The sequence below is a fragment of the Gadus chalcogrammus genome, chromosome 1, assembly GCF_026213295.1.
Source record: "Gadus chalcogrammus isolate NIFS_2021 chromosome 1, NIFS_Gcha_1.0, whole genome shotgun sequence".
NCBI classification, from domain to species: domain Eukaryota; kingdom Metazoa; phylum Chordata; class Actinopteri; order Gadiformes; family Gadidae; genus Gadus; species Gadus chalcogrammus.
The window spans coordinates 25,591,526-25,610,539 of NC_079412.1; the positions used below are offsets into that span (position 1 = coordinate 25,591,526).

Consider the following 19,014-nt stretch of genomic DNA (forward strand, 5'->3'; position numbering starts at 1 on the left):
CCGCTTGGCTTCTCCCAGAGGACGGCCGTGGCGGGGGAGGCCCTGGAGTGGGAGAACCCGGACGCAGAGTCCGGAAAGACGTCGTCCAAGGTGGCGACGTCGTTAAACCTCGATGTGGTCGTCGTCGTCTTCGACGTCCGGAACTCCGGCCTTAAAAAAATGTCGATGGCCTCGGAGAGGTCCACCGACGGTGAGAAGAGGTGCCTGGAGAGGAGCCCCTCTTCAGGAAGTGCGCGGCAGGCGGCGTAGGAGGCGGGGGTAAGAGCCGAGGCATCTGAAACACGCCAGGTGCCCGACACCCGTCACCCGGCGCCAGGGAAGCACAATGAGGCCCTGAAAAGGGCCCAGCTCTTAAGGAAGAGCTCTCCAGTGGCCCTGAAAAGGACCGTTGGTCTGTCGCCTCGCCCACGCCGCAGCCCCAGGGTTCTCGAAGCTTAGAAGTCATGCTGTTGATGGTACAATGCCGAAAGAAAAGGGAGGATGAGTGGCGGTGCGTCACATAATATACACGGTGCCGTGGGAAATGTGGGCGGTGCCCACGTTGATTGGTGCATAGTTGAAATTTCCAGTGCGCGCGTGCACGCGCATGGGACAAGCCCATAAGGCGAAGCCTAGACGGCGTAGCCTACATGAAATAGAACATAATAAGCTTCAGAGAAGTCAGATAAATACACAGCAGCACCATCTTAAGTAATTATATCGAACAAGGAACGATAGCCCCACCTTTCGGCAGAGCATCAAAAAATAAGTTAACACTCACATTTTTCCTCTCCACTGAAATCTTTAGTAAAAGGCGAAAGATTTATGCAATCTGAAGAGAAACCAGAATTCTCCTGAAATAGGCATACATGTCCAAATGTGAGCTAATATTCCAACCTAACACTTTGAGTGATGTTTTGAAATGAGCAGTAGCCCATAGTTTGACTTTTGCAGTAATAATCAGAAGCACAAATGTTAAAACGACAGAATGCCTTGAAATATGCTGTTTAACACAATGTTCCAATTGGAATGTAATGTAAAGAGTACTGAATTAACTGTCTCACAAAGCATTGTGGGTAGGCCCGTTGTTTCATGTTGACGTTTTAGAACAGCCAATATTAGCTGTATCACCTAAACATGAATTGTGACATGAAATCTGCTTTCATGCCAACTTGATTTGACGCATAAATCAGAGAAGTCAGGTAACTAATTTAGATTTTGGTACGATGCATTTTTTTTTTTTTTATCTCACGTCCAGAGCCGGCGCTGGCCATTTCGGCAGGGGGGGGGTCTCCCGCGCCCCCTCCCCCCCTCCCTTCTCCGTTTGTTTTGTATATTTTAATTGACTAATTAAGGGCGCCACCAGAGGGCGCCCCCAACGCGTCGCCTAGGTCGCCTATGCCGAGCGCCGGCCCTGCTCACGTCAATGTAAATAAGAGGAAGAAAGAAAAATGTTAAAAAAAAAAAAACATTCAAATGTATTGCACATGTAAAGCGAGCCCTATCTAGCATCGCAAAAAAAACAGAAATATAAACTTTCTTCGTTTTCAGCACTGAGGGATAGGCAGTCCTCGGTTGTAAATTACTCTTCCCATTTATCACTTGGAATTGTATTACCTTCATTCCAGAATTGGAGGACAATTTAGGCATCAACACTTTTGAAAAATTGACCCTTTATTTTATAATTTTCTGTTATGTATTTAAGAAAAACAGGTAATAAACCATCAATTAATTTGATTCGTCCAGCTCAGGCATCAAAGGTACACTTTTTATGAAATGTTTTATTTGTTGTGTGCTATGCTTGGCGCAACCCTGTTACGAATACTCAGGAACCTGAAAAAATAATATTTTAAAATATTGTTTATTAAATCCTTTACCATTAAGTAGAGAAAGTCATATTCACATTGAATACTCATTTAATTTCAGATAAGACTTGACTTATATTAATTTAAGCAACTTTTGAAATCTATCTTGCCCAACTTTTCAATAGTCACACGTTTCTTTTTACTAATTTCAGTATTTATTTTCAAATATTTGCTCAAATACATTATGCATATAATCATTCAAACTATTAAAAGGACAATAGATTAAACCCTTGTGAGCTGAGAAAATTATTTAAGATTATTTTAATAAAAATGATATTGTAACAGGGTTGAAATTAGAGTAACAGGGTTGCGCAAAGTAACGGTTGAATGGATACATTACTTTTGATTGTAGATCATGACATAAATGTGACAAATAAATACTCAGGACCACAGGAATGTTGTTTAATAATATTTTATATATCGTTTCGATGAAGGATCAACAGGATGAGTAGGAATGATCAAAAAAATAAACATGTCAACAAGACCACAAACTGGATCTGATCAAATATTCAATGGACAAACATAAAAAAATTGTTATATTACAGTATGCCGACAACCTGGCATTAAAATGAATGAGCATATCAAAAATAGTCATAAACTGATCAATATTTTAAAAAGCTAGTGTTATAATGTTGATTTAATTTCCGCGGCTGGCCAGAGCATCCCATAACTCTCTTGCGATGGCCATGTGGCGTGCGGTAACGTTCTCTGGGGGAGGAATGAGGGTCAGCACATCCTCCAAGGGATACCAATGGAGATCTTCCCTCAACGGCCAGAAAAAACGGTTTTCCCCCACTTTATGCATACATTTCACCTGGCAGTGGGTCTCATTCACCTCTTGGATGATCCCTGGGTAGATGGTGTGGTCGTACACCAGGGCACACCATTTCCCCACAACCTCTGGACTGTGCCACTCCACCTCTTCTGGTTGGCTGTATATGGGGTCTTCTGTGTGGTCATCGGTGGTATTAAAACTGAAGGACTTTGTTTTTTGGCAATCACACTCCAGATTCCCTGTTGCCGAACACATGCAGCTGACGTCACGGTAGAGAATTTTCCCAGGTGAAAGAGTAACCACCTGGTGGAGCCTCATTGTGGATGGTACAGCTGGCAGGTCAGCTGGCATTTCTTTCACTGCATCCTCCACGGCTTGCTCCTGAATGTAAAACAATTTCACCTTCGATTGTCCCTCACTCAGAGCTTGGTACATGGACAATGCAGTAGGAATATCAACTCCTTGGCTGACAAGCCTGTCGGCCCTCCTCTTCAATGTGCCACCCACACCATCTGGGGCACCTTTGCCATGGCTGGCTTCGAAGTAGTTCCAGGTTCCTCTTGTAAACCCCTTCTTGAAAATTTCAGTACAAAAGAGGTAAAAATTACCACGCTGCTTGTACTGTGTGCAGGGGCCATCGCTAAAAAAATGGATGGTTGTCACATCCGGGAATCCCTCTCGGATTTCCCTCAGGATGGGCTCCAGGTGTTGCCATATGGCAGGTGGTCCCTTCAGTCTGGATGCCGATACAGTGCAAAAGGAGGTAGGGGCAGATGCCCCCCCCACATAGTAAACCCCAGTGTGCAAAGTGGCCTGTTGGTGTGATGCACCAAAATGGACAGCTTGTACTTCAGCGCTGTACTTGCAGCCGTAGTTCTCTGAGAAGTCAATATGGACTGCACATTCATTTGCAGGGAGGTTCAGCTTCAGGGCCCGTGAGAAAGCATATTGCTGCCTGATGTTGTAGAGATGGCGCCTGAACTTCTGGAGCAAAATGGCAAACGTTTCCACCAGCTCTTCTTGGGAGCATTCAAATTCTTTTTTCAAAGTGATCTTTGAGGCTGCTCCAGGATCATTTTTGTGCTCTTTGTCCACAGTGGCCCACTGAAGGTAGGAGACACGATCGGTGGCTCTGTAGTGGCTTGTGAGTGCATAGGTATTATTGCTGCATTTCTCACATTCCCCATACATACATTGCTTGCTCGTGGTGTCACATGTGATGGCTTGTGTCAGGCTCTCCAAATTGGATGTGTCGATGATGTGCATCTGGTGAAGCTTTTTGGCAATAAAGCCTAGATTTTCATGTTGTTTGCACATGCATGTTTCACGATCTGCCAATGTTGGATGCACAACCCAGTAGGGGCGAAGTGTGCAGAACAGTGAGTATGATAGACGGAGGTTGGTCTGCTCAGCCAGGAACTTCAAATGGAGGTTCTTCATTGAATCCACCAGTAATCTTTTCTGCATTTTCTTCTTTTCTTTTGTCACCGTTTGCTTTTTTCCAGTTGTGATCCTGCTGACATCATCACGTGAAAAGAACGTTCTCACCGTTGATCTCAGCGTGGCAGCAATCCCCTCGTGCTTCTTCCTCTGGTACCTGCAAACATTTTCATTTGACAGTTTTGTCCACCTCCTCCTTGAAAATCCAAAAACCTCTTCTGCCAATCTCTGCAGCCTGTACTTCTTCAGGATTTTGCTGGTGACTATTCCTGCAATGACTTGTCTGTCACTCTCTCTCTTTGAATGTGCGTACTTGGTACGTACTTCCTCAGCTACTGCTGTATGGAATAACAGGGTTCTCCTTAGGGATGTGCCCGAGATTTCCCGAAGCAACTTGTTGACTTTGGATCTTGGAGATGGATGGTCCTTTTTGGATCGTTGGAGCCGCTTTCTGTATTTTTCTGCTCGTTTTTCAACTTTACTTAACTGATCCTGTAGTTTCTCCAACTCCCTGTTTAATTTTGCTTTGGCAGCCCTCCTTCTTCTTCTCCCAAGATCACGTTGCCTAAAAGAAACATATAAACACTTTCATTATTGATTTCACAGTAGCAACTTATTTGAGGGTAGTTACCCAGTAATTAATAGATACATATGTAGTAAGTAATAGCAATCCATGGTGCATGCAGTGGTTCTTGATAGTCATAGCAAACATCATACTGATAGCTACAATACCGTTTCATTATCGAAAATGGATATCTTTTGACTTGTAATAATTAAGGATTATACCTATCAAGTAAAAGAGATGCCTATTTCACTGTTCATTGTACAGATACAGTTCATTTACATATCCTTATGATCTTTGCTTACACTCACTTGCATTCCTTAATAACCTAAACTTATGTCCTGACCTTGAAGTCCCAGGTTGAGAGCTGACTGGAGATTCTGGCCTGACTCGAATTTCTGGCCTGGCTGGAGGATCAGGGCTTACTGGAGGGGTGTTTAATCCTTCAAGTACCTTTTTCCTGGCATTACTCCTCTTATGAGCCTCTTTCCACCTTTTTCGCTGGGCACGCTGTGCTCTCACACTGCGGTCTTTTTGCTTTTTCTTCTTCCCTGTTTCTACATCTTTCCTCCACTTCTCTTTCTCTTTTTCTAAGTACTGCTGTCTCCTCTGTTCATCAGCATCACGCCTGGCACGGTAGAGCCTCTGCTTTTCAGCAGCGCTCAATGGTGTGCAAGAACTCTGTAGAAATCAATTTTAAATTTAAAAAATGTCCTACCTATTGAAAATTATGTGAACATGATCAAGTCAAGTTAATTTTGAGTTAATAATCCCATCCAGGTAGTTGGCAATTTATATTCTGGAAAATATGGTAATACATTTAAAACATGTAGATCATGCTAAATTATAGATACACATTTAATTTTACTATAGATAATAGATTGTCCCTTCGGAGTGAACTGAAGGAGATGCAACCCTGTTACTGTAGTGCAACCCTGTTACTCTAATTACAGTAACAGGGTTGCAAGTAACAGGGTTGCAAATCAATGCTAATGTTAGCTTTTTCTCATGAATAGATGCTAGCTGTGGAATGTGATGTTAGGTCAAGGTCAAGGACAAACTTAGTTATACAAATAAAGAAAGAAAACTTGAAATTAATTTGTCTTATTTTGATAATATGAATAACAGGGTTGCGTTGGTCAGAGTGACACATTCAATCAAGGCTGAAAAGATTGGAAAAATATGAAAAATAGAAGAAAGGACTTACCTTTGGTCTACCCATGGTGCTAGCAAATGGTGTAATGATGTAATTTCCTCTGTGTCATGTGACTCACTGTTTTTTCTCTTCCACTGTCAGGCTAAATTGGTTTCGGTAACAGGGTTGCGCGCATGTTGTGGGACACAACTTCAGTGCATAATTACTATTATTTAAAATATGTTGATGATTAGACAAATTACTTTAACAATTACAACAGACATATATCAACAAAATCATACCAAAAAAAGTAGATTTAAAACTCATTTTAACTGTTACATTTGACATGCAAGTTGGTCATCAAGAAGGTGGGACAAGAGAAAAATGCCATTTTAGGGGGTGCTCGAGAGCTATTTGGTATTTTAAATAATATTTTGGAACCACTTTTTCTACAACTATATTTACATTTTGTCTCAGGACAAGTATAATTTACACAACAAGTGCATGTTTTAGTATTTTGTTCATGGATTATTTGAAATTTCATGGGTGAGACAGAAAATGTCCTCCAATTCTGGAATGACCCCTGATGCCAATTTAAAGAGATACGTGGCGCATACACTCTTCCAGTAGTGGGACATGAAACATCTCGAACTACCTAACCCTAAAAACCAACCGACAAGTGGTTCAGCACATTGATTTAATCTTACTTTGGCCTTCAAACATTCTCGGGGAACAGGCCGGATTTCTTCATGCAGAGTTTTGAATTACACAGCAGAAGGAAACCCCACCTTGCGGCAGAGCATCAACAAATTTGTTGTTACTCATTCCTCTCCACGGACATCTTTAGTGAAAAGCGAAACAAATATGCGACCTGATTATAATCAGGGGTGTAGCCTATAGGAAAATTAGCACGAATGGGACAGAATTACGAATTATTATATTATCTCTAGCCTATTTGTGGGTCTGTAGCCTAACCAATTAGCAATACTTAAGTATTTTAAAAAGGCCTATCGGTGATTTTCTTCAGTGATGCTGTGAGGTAATAGTTTGCAGTAGCCTATGTCTTTAGCCGATATTTGAGGGAAAACACGTATTATCAAATAATCGGTCATAAAGTGTGGGAACACCAGAGAGGGCTGTACATTTGCAGCCGCTCACGCATGAATCTTTTCTATATTGTGGTCTGAACCGTTATGTGGGGAAATATCCAAGGTGCAAGTAGTAGGCTAGGCCTAGTCTATAACCATGGGCGCGCGTCCCATGTAGTTTTAATAAAAAAATTACGCGTACGCGCGCGCGTCCTCGGAGTAGGAGAGAACAGGGTTTGCGAGAGTGAGCGGGGAAGCACATTATAGGGTTTGTATTCAAACCCGATCTTTCCGCCACGTCGTTGTGTGCGAGTTTGCGCCTGAGAAGAACGTGATCAACAATGCCGCGTCCCGAACTACATTGATGCGTATTTTATTGTCGTTGGATCAGATGGACATCACTTTTATCCGCATCTAACGGCGGACGGAGCGCCCTTGACTGCGGGAAGATGAGGACACTTGGTTTGAACTTTGTCATCAGCTGCCTGTGGTTGCTACCAACAACAGTAAGCATCTTTAGTGCTTCTTCAATGCTCTGCTGGGAGTGTAGTATCAAAACAAATCAGTTGTTGTGCAGAATACATTTGATGTTGGTTTTTATTTTCAGAGGAGAAGGTTACATTAAATGTGGAGATTCATGGCTGCAGGGTACCACTCTGCAGCCATGAAGTATCAGAAATATCAGAAATATTGAATATATATATATATTAAGTCAATCACAATTCAATCATGTCAAGGAAGTCAGGTTAAAAAACTCCATACATTCCTCATTAAATACATTAAGTGAATGTGCTACTGCTGTATTGATACCTCTAGTCTTTATACAAGCACGACCAGATAACCAGAAAAGGAAACAGTGACATTCGGATCGTCTATATTCTACTCCTATGACTGAGGTGTACCCAGTTGTACCTTGAAAAATACGCTTACCTTTTTCCTCTCAGTTTTGCCAGGGTAGGGATTTCTCTCTCTCTCTCTCTCTCTCTCTCTCTCTCTCTCTCTCTCTCTCTCTCTCTCTCTCTCTCTCTCTCTCTCTCTCTCTCTCTCTCTCTCTCTCTCTCTCTCCCTCCCTCTCTCTCACTATAACGCACACTCTCACACGCACAGAGTCGGTGTGTTCCCGCAGCCGTTGCACCGCTGTTGCTCAGCTGCAGTCACCATTCTGGCGGCTTGACACGGTGCCACTGACACCGCTGTCACACGCTGAGGGCCAATTAGGGCCACTGAGGACATGGCTCAAACTTTAGTGATGAGCTGCATTACCAACAGCTGGAGGTCTTCCTCGTCCTCCTCCCATCCTCCCATCTCCTGCTCCGCCTCTTCCTCCTCCTCCGTCGCTACCTCCCCTGCTCCACTTCCTCTGCCACCACCTCCTCCTCCTGTTCCTCTTCCTCTGCCTCCTCCTCCCCCTCCTCCTTCTCCCAATCTCCTCCTCCTCCCCCTCCTCGTCCTCTTAGAATAGAGATGGGACGACTGGTTTGTGGACATGTATTTATTGGGGAATAGGGGGGGAAGAAATAATGATGGCATTTGAATTGTTTATATCTGAAATATTCAGAAGATTGTGAACTCTACACCTCTCTCTGAGGCGAGGAATTTAATACACTCAACTGTCTCAACAATGACACTGTGCGAATAAATTACAATGATCTTTCTTTATATTTATATTCTTTCTTGCATTCCCCCCCCTGACTTTAGTTTCAAACAAGAGTTCAGCAGGGTTCACAAAGTTTGTATTCAAATTTCTTGTGTTTAGTTTTCATACCCTAAAGAGCAGACCAACACCACACATAGAGGTCATACACTTTATTAAAGAAGACACTGTGTGTGTGTGTGTGTGTTTGTGAGAGTGTGCGTGTGTGTGTGCGCGGGCGTATGTGCGTGTTTGCGTGTGTGTGGGAGGTGTAAGAAAGTGTGCTTGCATTATCCTTATGTGTTCTGGCGTTCGTTGATAAGAACCTTTTCCGTGGCAGGCCATACTAGGATTAATGCCTTCGATGGACAGCGTTAAAATAGGTGGTTTGAAACACAGTTTTTGTATTTTGTTTAAGAGGATTGCATTTTTATGTCAGTATTTCATAGTGGTATTATGATAGGAGCTTCATTCTTAGTGTGATGTTTTTTTGTGTGTGAAATCCTGTTGTGGTCATTTGAACATGTGCTGTCCTCTTCCATTGTTTTTATGTACTTCTTCCGTTATCAGGTTTTTCCTGCAGAAGAAGTGCACAATATAAACGAGACTGACCTGAATAAATACAGGTTCATTAAAAGGTTCAACGCAAACTCTGCTACTACTACTCTTACTATTAGTAGTGTGTATTGTAATTTCTGGGCTTGTCATTCAACCTTGCTCGCTATATTTAATCCAACACAAAAGATGATTGACAGATTGACCTAAAAGAAACATAGAGAGTCAAGAGATGGAATCAATAATGAGACAATGAGAGAGAAAAAAACTGAGGGATAGAAAAGGTTGAAATTGGACTGCATTTTGGTCTCTATCTTATTCTGTGTTGGGAATTCATCCATAGACCTTGCCTGAGGGAGTCATCCCATTGATTAGTCTAACTCCCAAGTCAGGCTCAACCCAACCATACAAACAACACACAATTATTATAATCGATTAGACGTTTAATAGGTACTCTAAAACTATCTGTCTCCTTTACTCAAGGTGTTAAGAGGCACCTTCCGCTCTCTTTCTCTTTCTTTCTCTATCTCTCTCTGCCTCCCCCTCTCACTTATTTGAGCTCTCAATAGTCACTTTAACTGTCAGAAATACATTCTTTAAGGAACAATGAATCAATAAATGAAGTGTAAATTATCACCTTCCACAGGGTCATGATACAACGGACTACGAGAACCACAATCTACCAGGCCCAAGGCAACAATCTCCTCCCTCTGAGTCTGCTGTGGACGTCCCAGGCAGAGGAGAGCCGTTGGGAGCACCTCTAAAGGTCAAACATCTATCTAAAGACTTACAGATCATCTCCACCAAACCCAAGGCCCCGCTCCTGGCTCAGTCTGGGCCCTTCGGCTGGCCCCAGAACCTGTCCCAAACCGTGGACCAGTTCCTGTACCGCACCGCCCCCAAAGCCAAAGCCCCCGGCCCCGTGGGCAGGCCGGCGCCCAAGGCCAAGAAGGTCTTGGGCTGGGGCGACTTCTACTTCAACGTGAAGACGGAGAAGTTCAGCCTCCTGGTGACGGGGAAGATCGTGGACCACATCAACGGGACGTTCAGCGTGTACTTCAGACACAACTCGTCCCGCCTGGGGAACATCACGGTGAGCATCGTGCCCCCGTCCAAAACCGTCAGCTGGGACCCGGACCCCGGGGACCGGCCTGGGACCGCCGCCTTCGCCGGTCACCAGCCGTTTCTGGTTCCAGAGTCCCAGGTCCGGGGGCCTCCGCAGACCACGGCCACCGGGACCCGGCCGGACCAGCAGCAGCAGCAGCAGCAGCAGGAGGTGGTGATGGTGATGACAGAGCTCAACTGCCGGGTGGAGTACCAGAGGACCAACCGGTCCAAGAAGACCAAGCCGTGCCTCTACGACCCGGGTCAGGTGTGCTACTCGGAGAACACCCAGTCGCAGGCGGCCTGGATCTGCGCCAAGCCCTTCAAGGTCATCTGTATCTTCATCGCGTTCACCGGCACCGACTACAGGCTGGTGCAGAAAGTTTGTCCGGACCATAATTTCCAGACGGACCAGAACCAGCAGAACGTAGGATGACTGCGGGCATGACTTACACTGAAGGACTTTACACTGAAGGAAATGGGGATGTCAAATGTTCATGTAGAGGCTTGTGCCCAATCACATCAAATTACTAACAGTGATAACACCACAGACATCTGATGGTAAGAAATATGTATTTGAAACTAGCTGATTGTAACAAATGTAATACTATATTAGGATACTCAAGGTTAAAATGATAATAATAACTTCACTTTGCATGGCCCCTTCCAAAATAATTTCCATAAAGAGTTTTGACATCCACAATAAACGATCGACTTCCTCACGTAATTAAAGCATCCATCATTGCTATAATTATATCATTCCATCTATACAGACATAAAATCAACACAAAAGATGAGTTCAAAATCAAAACTAATTTAATAATTTCAGCATTATTTATGGAGCACATTTTTATCTTAGCTTAGAAAGTGAAACTAAGGTCTATAATTCAACAGATCACATGAAATCCATTACATTATACTGGTTTGAAGAAGTAAAAAGAAGATTTAAAAGAGTAACTGATTCTGCTATAGTCTCAACTCCAGGCCCTAACCTTGAGGATGAACACATGGTCACTTTTAGATTCTAATGCAGACTTTTCAGGGCGCCAGGAAGTCCTTTATACAGAGTACTGCATGGCCGTGGGCAGTTATTGGGAGGGGCAGTGGCTCAAGCAAAGTGCCAGAGCAGCACTGAAACCAATGAGGGCAAAAGAGCAGTGGCCTGTACCACCCTGGTCACACCCCTGTTTACATGAAGCACTGTGTAGGTCCTCACAACCGTGGAGATGACCTATAACTACTTTGTTTATTGGTTGCTGTTTGCTTCTCTTAATTTCAATATTTTTGTGACATTTACATTACATTAGTCCATGATAACTTCAAGATATTTTCTTTTACCAGTGCGAGTAAATGCTATTATTTGTAAATTAATCTAATTGGTTAATATTTAATCACTTTTATTTCTCATATATATCTTATTCATCAGTTAATGAATACCAGTGTTGAGGATTATAAGATTCAGGATTAAGATGGATTTGTGGGAAATTGAACTTTTCTGGGATGTTACAGATTTATAATAATTCCAGTAGCATATCTTCTGGAAATGACAGACGCACAGAAGTGCATGCCTGTCTGAGCTGTCTAATTATCGTATGATGTACGTTCACACTTCTGGAGTTATTGTGGGATTCTCTCTGCGCGTGTGTTTAGATTTCATTTCATTTTCATAGTGAAATCACGTTTTCCACAATGATGTAAGAAAAGTTAGTAAGTTAGCTGTGTTTGAAGTTAAGTTAAGTGTTAAGTGTAACTTTTAAAATGTATAAATACATTTATGACTAGTATTTCTATGTGCAATTCAATATGCAGTGATCAATAACAAAAAATGTTTTAAGACATTTTAGTCAAATATAATTGTTATGGTTTTATTCATTGCTTATTTATTTATTGCTTAAACCTTTGATTAATAATCATTCCATGTGTATCTGCGTACATTGTTGAATGCTGTTCTTGTGATTAATCAGGCGGCATAAAAATAGGATTGTTTCATCAAAGAAATGAACGGCATTAAACAAAGGTTTTTACTAGAGATCAGTGCTCTAGTTGTCTGGTTTTATCAGTGCACACAGGGTGCGTGTCCCCCCCCCCCCGTCCCCTCTCATGAGAATGATTGATTTCCCTCGAGCCTTTGCACCATGGAAGTTTCTCACTCAGTCATTCCCAATCCCAGACATGCTCTCGCTGTCACTGAGGCAAATATTGCGGGTGAGTATTCGGTTTACTTCTGTTTTCTAGACCTGACATGTTGTTTATGTTTGCACTGCTTAATTTAGTTGAGTTAAGTTTCAACCAAAGTCCACAAGAACAAATTTATATTTTGTACTTTTGACAGTTAAACAGACCACCTTGTAATTCAACGAGGTGGCTTTGCTCAGTCAGGCGCCTGTGTTGTTGTGCTGAAGTCAACAGGGTTCCTATTGGAACAGTTGCAGTCTTTTTGTGCTTTCCACAACACTGCCCGCACCTCTGTGTTCAAACTATCATCACAGAGCCATATTTTAACCGGTTTTTCAAAGAAGGCAACCATTGTGCTTTTTTTGTGGCTGAAAGGATATTTGTCCTTTAAAATTGACTGGTGATTCATGAAGGACGCTCACAGTACCTAAATCCGGAAACACAGAATACTAAAGAAGAAACGGCTCCCCTTTATTATTCCTGATAAGGCAGCAATCAACGTATTAGGGCAAAGTAACAAAGAGTTGCGTAAGGATCATGTGGGTACTATCTGACCTTCGGCAAACACACACCTGAGAGCTGACCCACATGAAAGGCCGCTGACCCACATGACTACTGTCAACAGGTCCAGGGGTTTTTAGCATATGTTTCGTTGGTATTATTGGTATTACTCATACTTTTTGGGATTTAAGACTATGGGACTTTTAAATGCTTATAAAGATTTGCTATTATAGAGATTCAGTAAAAAGTAATCAAATCTATGCTATATTTCTCCTTATGTTTTATATTTTATTGGAGTTATGATGTGCTCATTCAGATCAAGTAGTATATTTATCCTGAAATACGCAATCGCTTATACAGTGGCCTTCTTTACCACTATATATATTATTTATTTGTTTCCCTCTTTGGAGAATAGAAAGTTTCTCATAAACACAGAATCAACACCTGTACTGCTGAGCTCCTTGAGATGACCTGCGTTACGTTTCATCGTTCAAACATTCCCCTCCGCAGCCCCTATGCCTCCGGGCATCAGGATGTGCTTGGATAGAGGGGAAGCTGTCGGTGGAGTTGCCCAGGCGAGGGCTCTCCAGCGGGGGACAGTGGACGGGACAGGACAGTCTGGCCCAGGATGACCCAGAGATGTGGAGCCTCCTAACCCAGGAGAAGGACCGGCAGTGTCGAGGCCTGGAGCTCATTGCATCAGAGGTAGGGGGGGGGGGGGGCGGAGAGAGAGAGAGAGAGAGAGAGAGAGAGAGAGAGAGAGAGAGAGAGAGAGAGAGAGAGAGAGAGAGAGAGAGAGAGAGAGAGAGAGAGAGAGAGAGAGAGAGAGAGAGAGAGAGAGAGAGAGAGAGAGAGAGAGAGAGAGAGAGCAGTAAGCAGTAAGCAAGTGAAAAGAGAGTTCTGTATGTGTGTGTGTGTGCTGATGGCTAGAGTGAAATTGAGTGAAAACTAAAAAATCATTTGTTTCCACCTTGAATACTGGAGAACCTTCTTTCCGGTGACAAGTTACAGAATCTTTGACAAACCTCCCAGGAACCATTCGCAGAGCATTACAACGCACAACATAGTAGAACGACAGGCTTGGCAGGCTGGAACGTATAGCGTGATGCTTAGATGCTCATTTTATTCACCAGTGCGTGTTACTGTAACAAAACCGAGGGAAGCAATGCAAAACACGACCGCCCACCTTGTTTGCAGAAAACCAGTTTCTTTCCACCGCTTTCCCTTCTGCTGTGCGCTTCGAGTTCTCCTCTAAACGTCTTGGCGCTGTCTTCCCTCACAAGTCTCTGATTTCATCAAAGCAGAAGCTGGGGAAGTTTTCAACCTTTAAACTTCACAACAATTAGAAGCTCTCAGCGGTGTCAGTCCCAGCACTTCTGAAGGGCCCCTTTTTTTGTCAACTCCTTGTGAAGCTCCTGTCAGTCAGTCTTGCTGGTAGGGCCGGCTCCCCACGGAGGACCCCTCTCTCCCTCCCACCTCCCCCCTCTCTGTTCAGATGAAACACAGTCAAACCCTGCTCCCCCCCCCCCCCCCTCCCATCCCCTCCACATTCAATCACCGGGCTGATTCCTGCGATCGCTTCCATCCACGATCCATTGATCCCCTAAAACGGAGACATCGAGTCAAGAGGAGAACGCAATTGACGGGTGAGAGACACGCCACATTGTAACCACAGTGTGTCTGTCATCCCAGGGAGAGAGACAGAGAGAGATGGAGAGACAGAGAGTCAGAGACAGAGAGGAAAAAAGATAGGTAAAGAGTTTTGGAGAAAGATGCAAAGGTGGAAAGAGAGAGAATGATGGAGGGAGGGAGGGAGAGGTGGAAAGGGAGATAGGTTAAGAGAGGTAGAGAGAGAAGGCAAGAGACAGAGAGAGATGCAGAGATTCAGAGAGACCTAGAAATCCCTCTGGGATGATTGAGGTTTTAGGCTGAACCTCCTCTTAAGGCTGACATGTCTGCACGGTAATGACTGGATTGGGTGAGAGTGTATGGTAGATAGATAGGTGGATAGGTGGATAGGGAGATAGGTTGACAGACAGACAGACAGACAGACAGACAGACAGACAGACAGACAGACAGACAGACAGACAGACAGACAGACAGACAGACAGACAGACAGACAGACAGACAGACAGACAGACAGACAGATAGATAGATATTAAAATATATGGATAGATTGACAGAATATACCGAGATTAAATATAAATGAAAGATGAATCAGAGGTTAAAAAATAATGAAATATGAAATATGAAAGAAGGAAAAATATTCAAGAAAATAAGAACATTTATGAAATAAGAAAAGAAACAAGGAAGGAAATATGCAAAACACAGAAACAACCTGAGAAGAGCAAGCGAGTTTATGCATATATGGTTATATCTGTATGGCCCTGAGGGCTGGTGTGTCTGTGCCCTGCCAGAAGGCCTGGTGGGGGATCCTCTCAGGGTGTGCAGACCCAGCAGGGTGCAATAGCACCAGAGACTCTACGTCAGTTTCTCAGTAATGACTGATGTGGCCTTGCATGTTAGAGAAAAGGCTCTGACACACCGGGCCAACGGTTGGCTGTCGGTGAGCGTCTGGGCCATTCATTTCTGCGGTGTGTCCCGCATCATTGCCAATAGTCAGCCCTTGTCCGATAGTCGGCTGATTCAGCATGTTGAATCGAGGACGGAGGCCGATTCCGGGAGTTAATCTCTAGAAACTCTGATTGGCTGTTCAGCTTAAGTGAATCATTGCATGAAGAGGGAAACGGAGGTGAGGTGACTTGAAGATCGTCTCATTTCTCACCTTCATCTCATCTCATTCAGAGAGTGGCGTTAAATGTAAGGCAAAAACTGTTGCCTGACAGTTATTTCCTCTCACGCATGTGCAGAGCGTAGGCTCGATTTTAGCATTATGGGATATTAATCGAATGACACGTTAACCCAGTCCCTCTGGTCTTTTGTTTTGTCTCTGCCAGAACTTCTGCAGCCGTGCTGCTCTGGAGGCCCAGGGATCCTGTCTGAACAACAAGTATTCAGAGGGCTATCCTGGACAGAGGTACGACTGATCGGGGTACTGGAGGTGATGGAGGATGTGGGGTTAGGGTAGGTGGTTGGGGTTTGGGAGTGGTGAGGATGGTGTTGCTGTTGACGGTGGTGATTGGTGTGTTGGCAGTGACGGTGGTGGTGGAGGGGAACAAGGTGATGGTGGTCGCTTGGGTTGGGAGTGGTGAGGATGGTGTTGGTGTTGAGGGTGATGTTGGTGTGGTGGTGAATGTGGTGGAGGTGATGGTGGTGGTGGAGGTGATGGTGATGATGGAGGTGGTGGAGGCGATGGTAGGTGGGTGGGGTTTGGTGTGGTGAGGATGGTGTTGGTGTTGAGGGTGATGTTGGTGTGGAGGTAGAGGTTGTGGAGGTGATGGTGGTGGTGGAGGTGATGGTGGTGGTGGTGGAGGGGATCAAGGTGAGGGTGGTTGCGGTTAGGAGTGATGGCTGTGATGATGGTGGAGGTGGATTACGGTGGTGATTATGATGGTGTTTATGAAGGTAGTTGTTGTGGGAGGGGGGGGATGGGTGGTGGTTATTATTGGTTGGTTGTGAAAGTAGAAGTGGTTATGGTTATGATGGTGGTTGTGATGGTGGAGATGTTGGTGGTTATGATGGTGGTTGTTGTGACGTTGGAGGTGGTGTTCGTTATGATCGTGGTTGCGGTGGTGGAGGAGGTGGAGGTTGGTGTTCATAAGGCACTCTTCCCTTATGCTTTAGGTCTCGGCTGCCACACACTTTCTAGATCTGTTGACGGTTGTGTGGTGATGACATACTAGGCGATCCCTAAGGATACCAGCGTCAGGATTAATGTGCTGATGCTAATGCTAATGTGATAGAATGACGCATTTCTAAATAAAGCTTGTGACCACAAACACATATGCACACACACTAACACAGACACGCATGGGACTGTTCTATTTATATGATCTTCACTAATGTTTTAACAATAATGCCTCAGCTAAAACATGCCTTTGGAACATGTGACCTGGTGAAAGATAGCAACATGTAAAGTTAAGCCTACATAACTTATTAGCTCAGAACTATAAATCCATAACCGGTTATTGACCGTTGAGCAATCTATACGATGGAAGATTAGACAACATCAAACAGGGCTGTATTGTACTTTCTGTACTTTCTCTGTCTCATCAAACTTTCCAATTTACACTGACATCAATAAACATTTCCAACTCGTAAAAATGTCTTCTTTAGATAAAATAATTGATAAAAAAAAAAAAAACATGAATTAAACGGATCAATCTAGTGCTTAGGGTAACTAACTACGTGCATCTCCATAGTAAAAACACAAAACATACAATATTGTATGTATAACAATCATACAATATTGGACAGCCAACAATATGAGCTGTTTTCCCCGACACCAACAGCCATATTAACAAAGATATTGCGTGCTTTCTCAGATCTTCTGTTAGAGGTTCTGTGTTAACCCACCTGGAATGTGTGTGTGCGAGTGTGTTTGTGTGTGTGTGTGTGTGTTTGTGTGTGTGTGTCTATGTGTGTGTGTTTTTCTATGTGTGTATGTCTGGCGTGTGTGTGTGTGTGTTTGTGTGTATGTCTGGTGTGTGTGTTTGTCTATGTGTGCATGTGTGTATGTCTGGCTTGTGTGTGAGTGTGTGTGTGTGTCTATGTGTGTATGTGTGTGTGTCTGGCATGTGTGTTTTTTTCTATTGGTGTATGTCTGGCGTGTGTGTGTGTCTATGTGTGTGTGTGTGTTCAGGTACTACGGCGGGGCTGAGGTGGTGGACCAGATAGAGCTGCTGTGCCAGCGCAGAGCCCTGGAGGCCTTCGGTCTGGACCCGGCCCAGTGGGGGGTCAACGTCCAGCCCTACTCCGGCTCGCCCGCTAACTTCGCGGCGTACACGGCGGTGCTGCAGCCGCACGACCGCATCATGGGCCTGGACCTGCCCGACGGAGGCCAGTACGTGTGGAGGATCACACACACACACAGGCACACACACACAGGCAGACACACACACACACACACACACACACACACAGGCAGACACACACACACACACACACACACACACACACACACACACACACACACACACACACACACACACACACACACACACACACACACACACACACACACACACAGAGGAGCACAAGCACATGCACACGCATCGACAGACACACACAGGCACACACATGCACAGAAGCACATTCACATTCACATGCGCACGCATCGACAGACACACACATGCACAGGAGCACATTCACATGCACATGCAAATTCACACAGACAAACACAGGGGCCCATGCACATGCACGCGCACAGACAGGCACACACACACACATGCACACTCACACACACACACACACACACACACACACACACACACACACACACACACACACACACACACACACACACACACACACACACACACACACACACACACACACACACACACACACACACACACATATTTCTCTCATTTGAGAATTCATATCTCTACTCTAGTCCTTATCATTGAGCGGCTGTTGTTCTATCATGATGCATGATGTGTTTTGTACCGTCTCTCTTTTGCCCCTCTCCATCCCTGCAGCCTCACCCATGGCTACATGACCGACACCAAGAGGATCTCAGCCACCTCCATCTACTTTGAGTCCATGCCCTACAAGCTGAACGTGAGTGTGTTCTGCGTCCGCCGTCCGAATCCCCACTCACCACAGCCCAACCCGGAGAGACATCCTTTCAGCCTCCCCAAGAGGACGTTCATTAATGACCGGCGTCTGAATCCACCGTCAGTGGGGGATTATACCGGTGTCCTGCTCTGGGTCACCCTGCATGTTGTCTCCGCCGCAGCCAGAAATGGGGACGATAGATTACGACCAGCTGGAGAAGACGGCGCGTCTCTTCAGACCCAGGCTCATCATCGCCGGCACCAGTGCCTACGCACGGCTCATTGACTACCCCCGCATGAAGAAGGTGAGCTGCCTGAGCTTTCTCTTCTATCGTCAACTTTCTAAGCCTCTCTAAAAAATGTCTTCTAACTACTGTAGAAGACAGTAGTTCTATATACTATACTATATTATAACTACAACTGGAAGTAACTATAGCAATATAGAAATACAATGGTACAAATCCTACCTAGTAACCTACTATATGAAATTCTATTATTAGTGTGCAGTTGCTTCATTTTTTTAT

The 19,014-nt window shown here is 44.3% G+C and overlaps 3 protein-coding genes and 1 non-coding gene across 4 annotated transcripts in view; 2 read left to right on the forward strand and 2 right to left on the reverse strand.

Annotated features, from left to right (window-relative positions):
- Nucleotides 1–716: 716 nt before the first annotated feature.
- On the reverse strand, nt 717–831 carry LOC130392195 (U5 spliceosomal RNA). Its single transcript, XR_008896983.1, has one exon. It is a non-coding gene; the product is annotated as a U5 spliceosomal RNA (small nuclear RNA).
- Nucleotides 832–2,091: 1,260 nt separating this feature from the next.
- LOC130388732 (uncharacterized) lies at nt 2,092–5,299 on the reverse strand. The gene is made up of 2 exons (XM_056598218.1): nt 4,968–5,299; nt 2,092–4,624 (listed from the first exon to the last, which is right to left on the reverse strand). Exon 2 carries the CDS (start codon nt 4,084–4,086, stop codon nt 2,482–2,484), a length of 1,605 nt encoding a protein of 534 aa, XP_056454193.1. The 5' UTR covers nt 4,087–4,624; nt 4,968–5,299; the 3' UTR covers nt 2,092–2,481.
- A 999-nt stretch (nt 5,300–6,298) lies between these two features.
- On the forward strand, nt 6,299–10,572 carry LOC130387102 (neurexophilin-4-like). The gene is made up of 2 exons (XM_056596119.1): nt 6,299–6,302; nt 9,767–10,572. The coding sequence occupies exons 1-2, from the start codon at nt 6,299–6,301 to the stop codon at nt 10,570–10,572; spliced, it is 810 nt and encodes a 269-aa protein (XP_056452094.1).
- Nucleotides 10,573–12,268: 1,696 nt separating this feature from the next.
- The window catches only part of LOC130388741 (serine hydroxymethyltransferase, mitochondrial-like), a 12,117-nt gene continuing 5,371 nt past the window's right edge, over nt 12,269–19,014 (forward strand). Inside the window, exons 1-6 of the mRNA XM_056598231.1 lie at nt 12,269–12,341; nt 13,323–13,517; nt 15,770–15,849; nt 17,575–17,775; nt 18,413–18,494; nt 18,673–18,795. Coding sequence (XP_056454206.1) covers nt 12,309–12,341; nt 13,323–13,517; nt 15,770–15,849; nt 17,575–17,775; nt 18,413–18,494; nt 18,673–18,795 — 714 coding nt within the window. The 5' untranslated portion in view covers nt 12,269–12,308. The remainder of the gene's footprint in view (nt 12,342–13,322; nt 13,518–15,769; nt 15,850–17,574; nt 17,776–18,412; nt 18,495–18,672; nt 18,796–19,014) is intronic.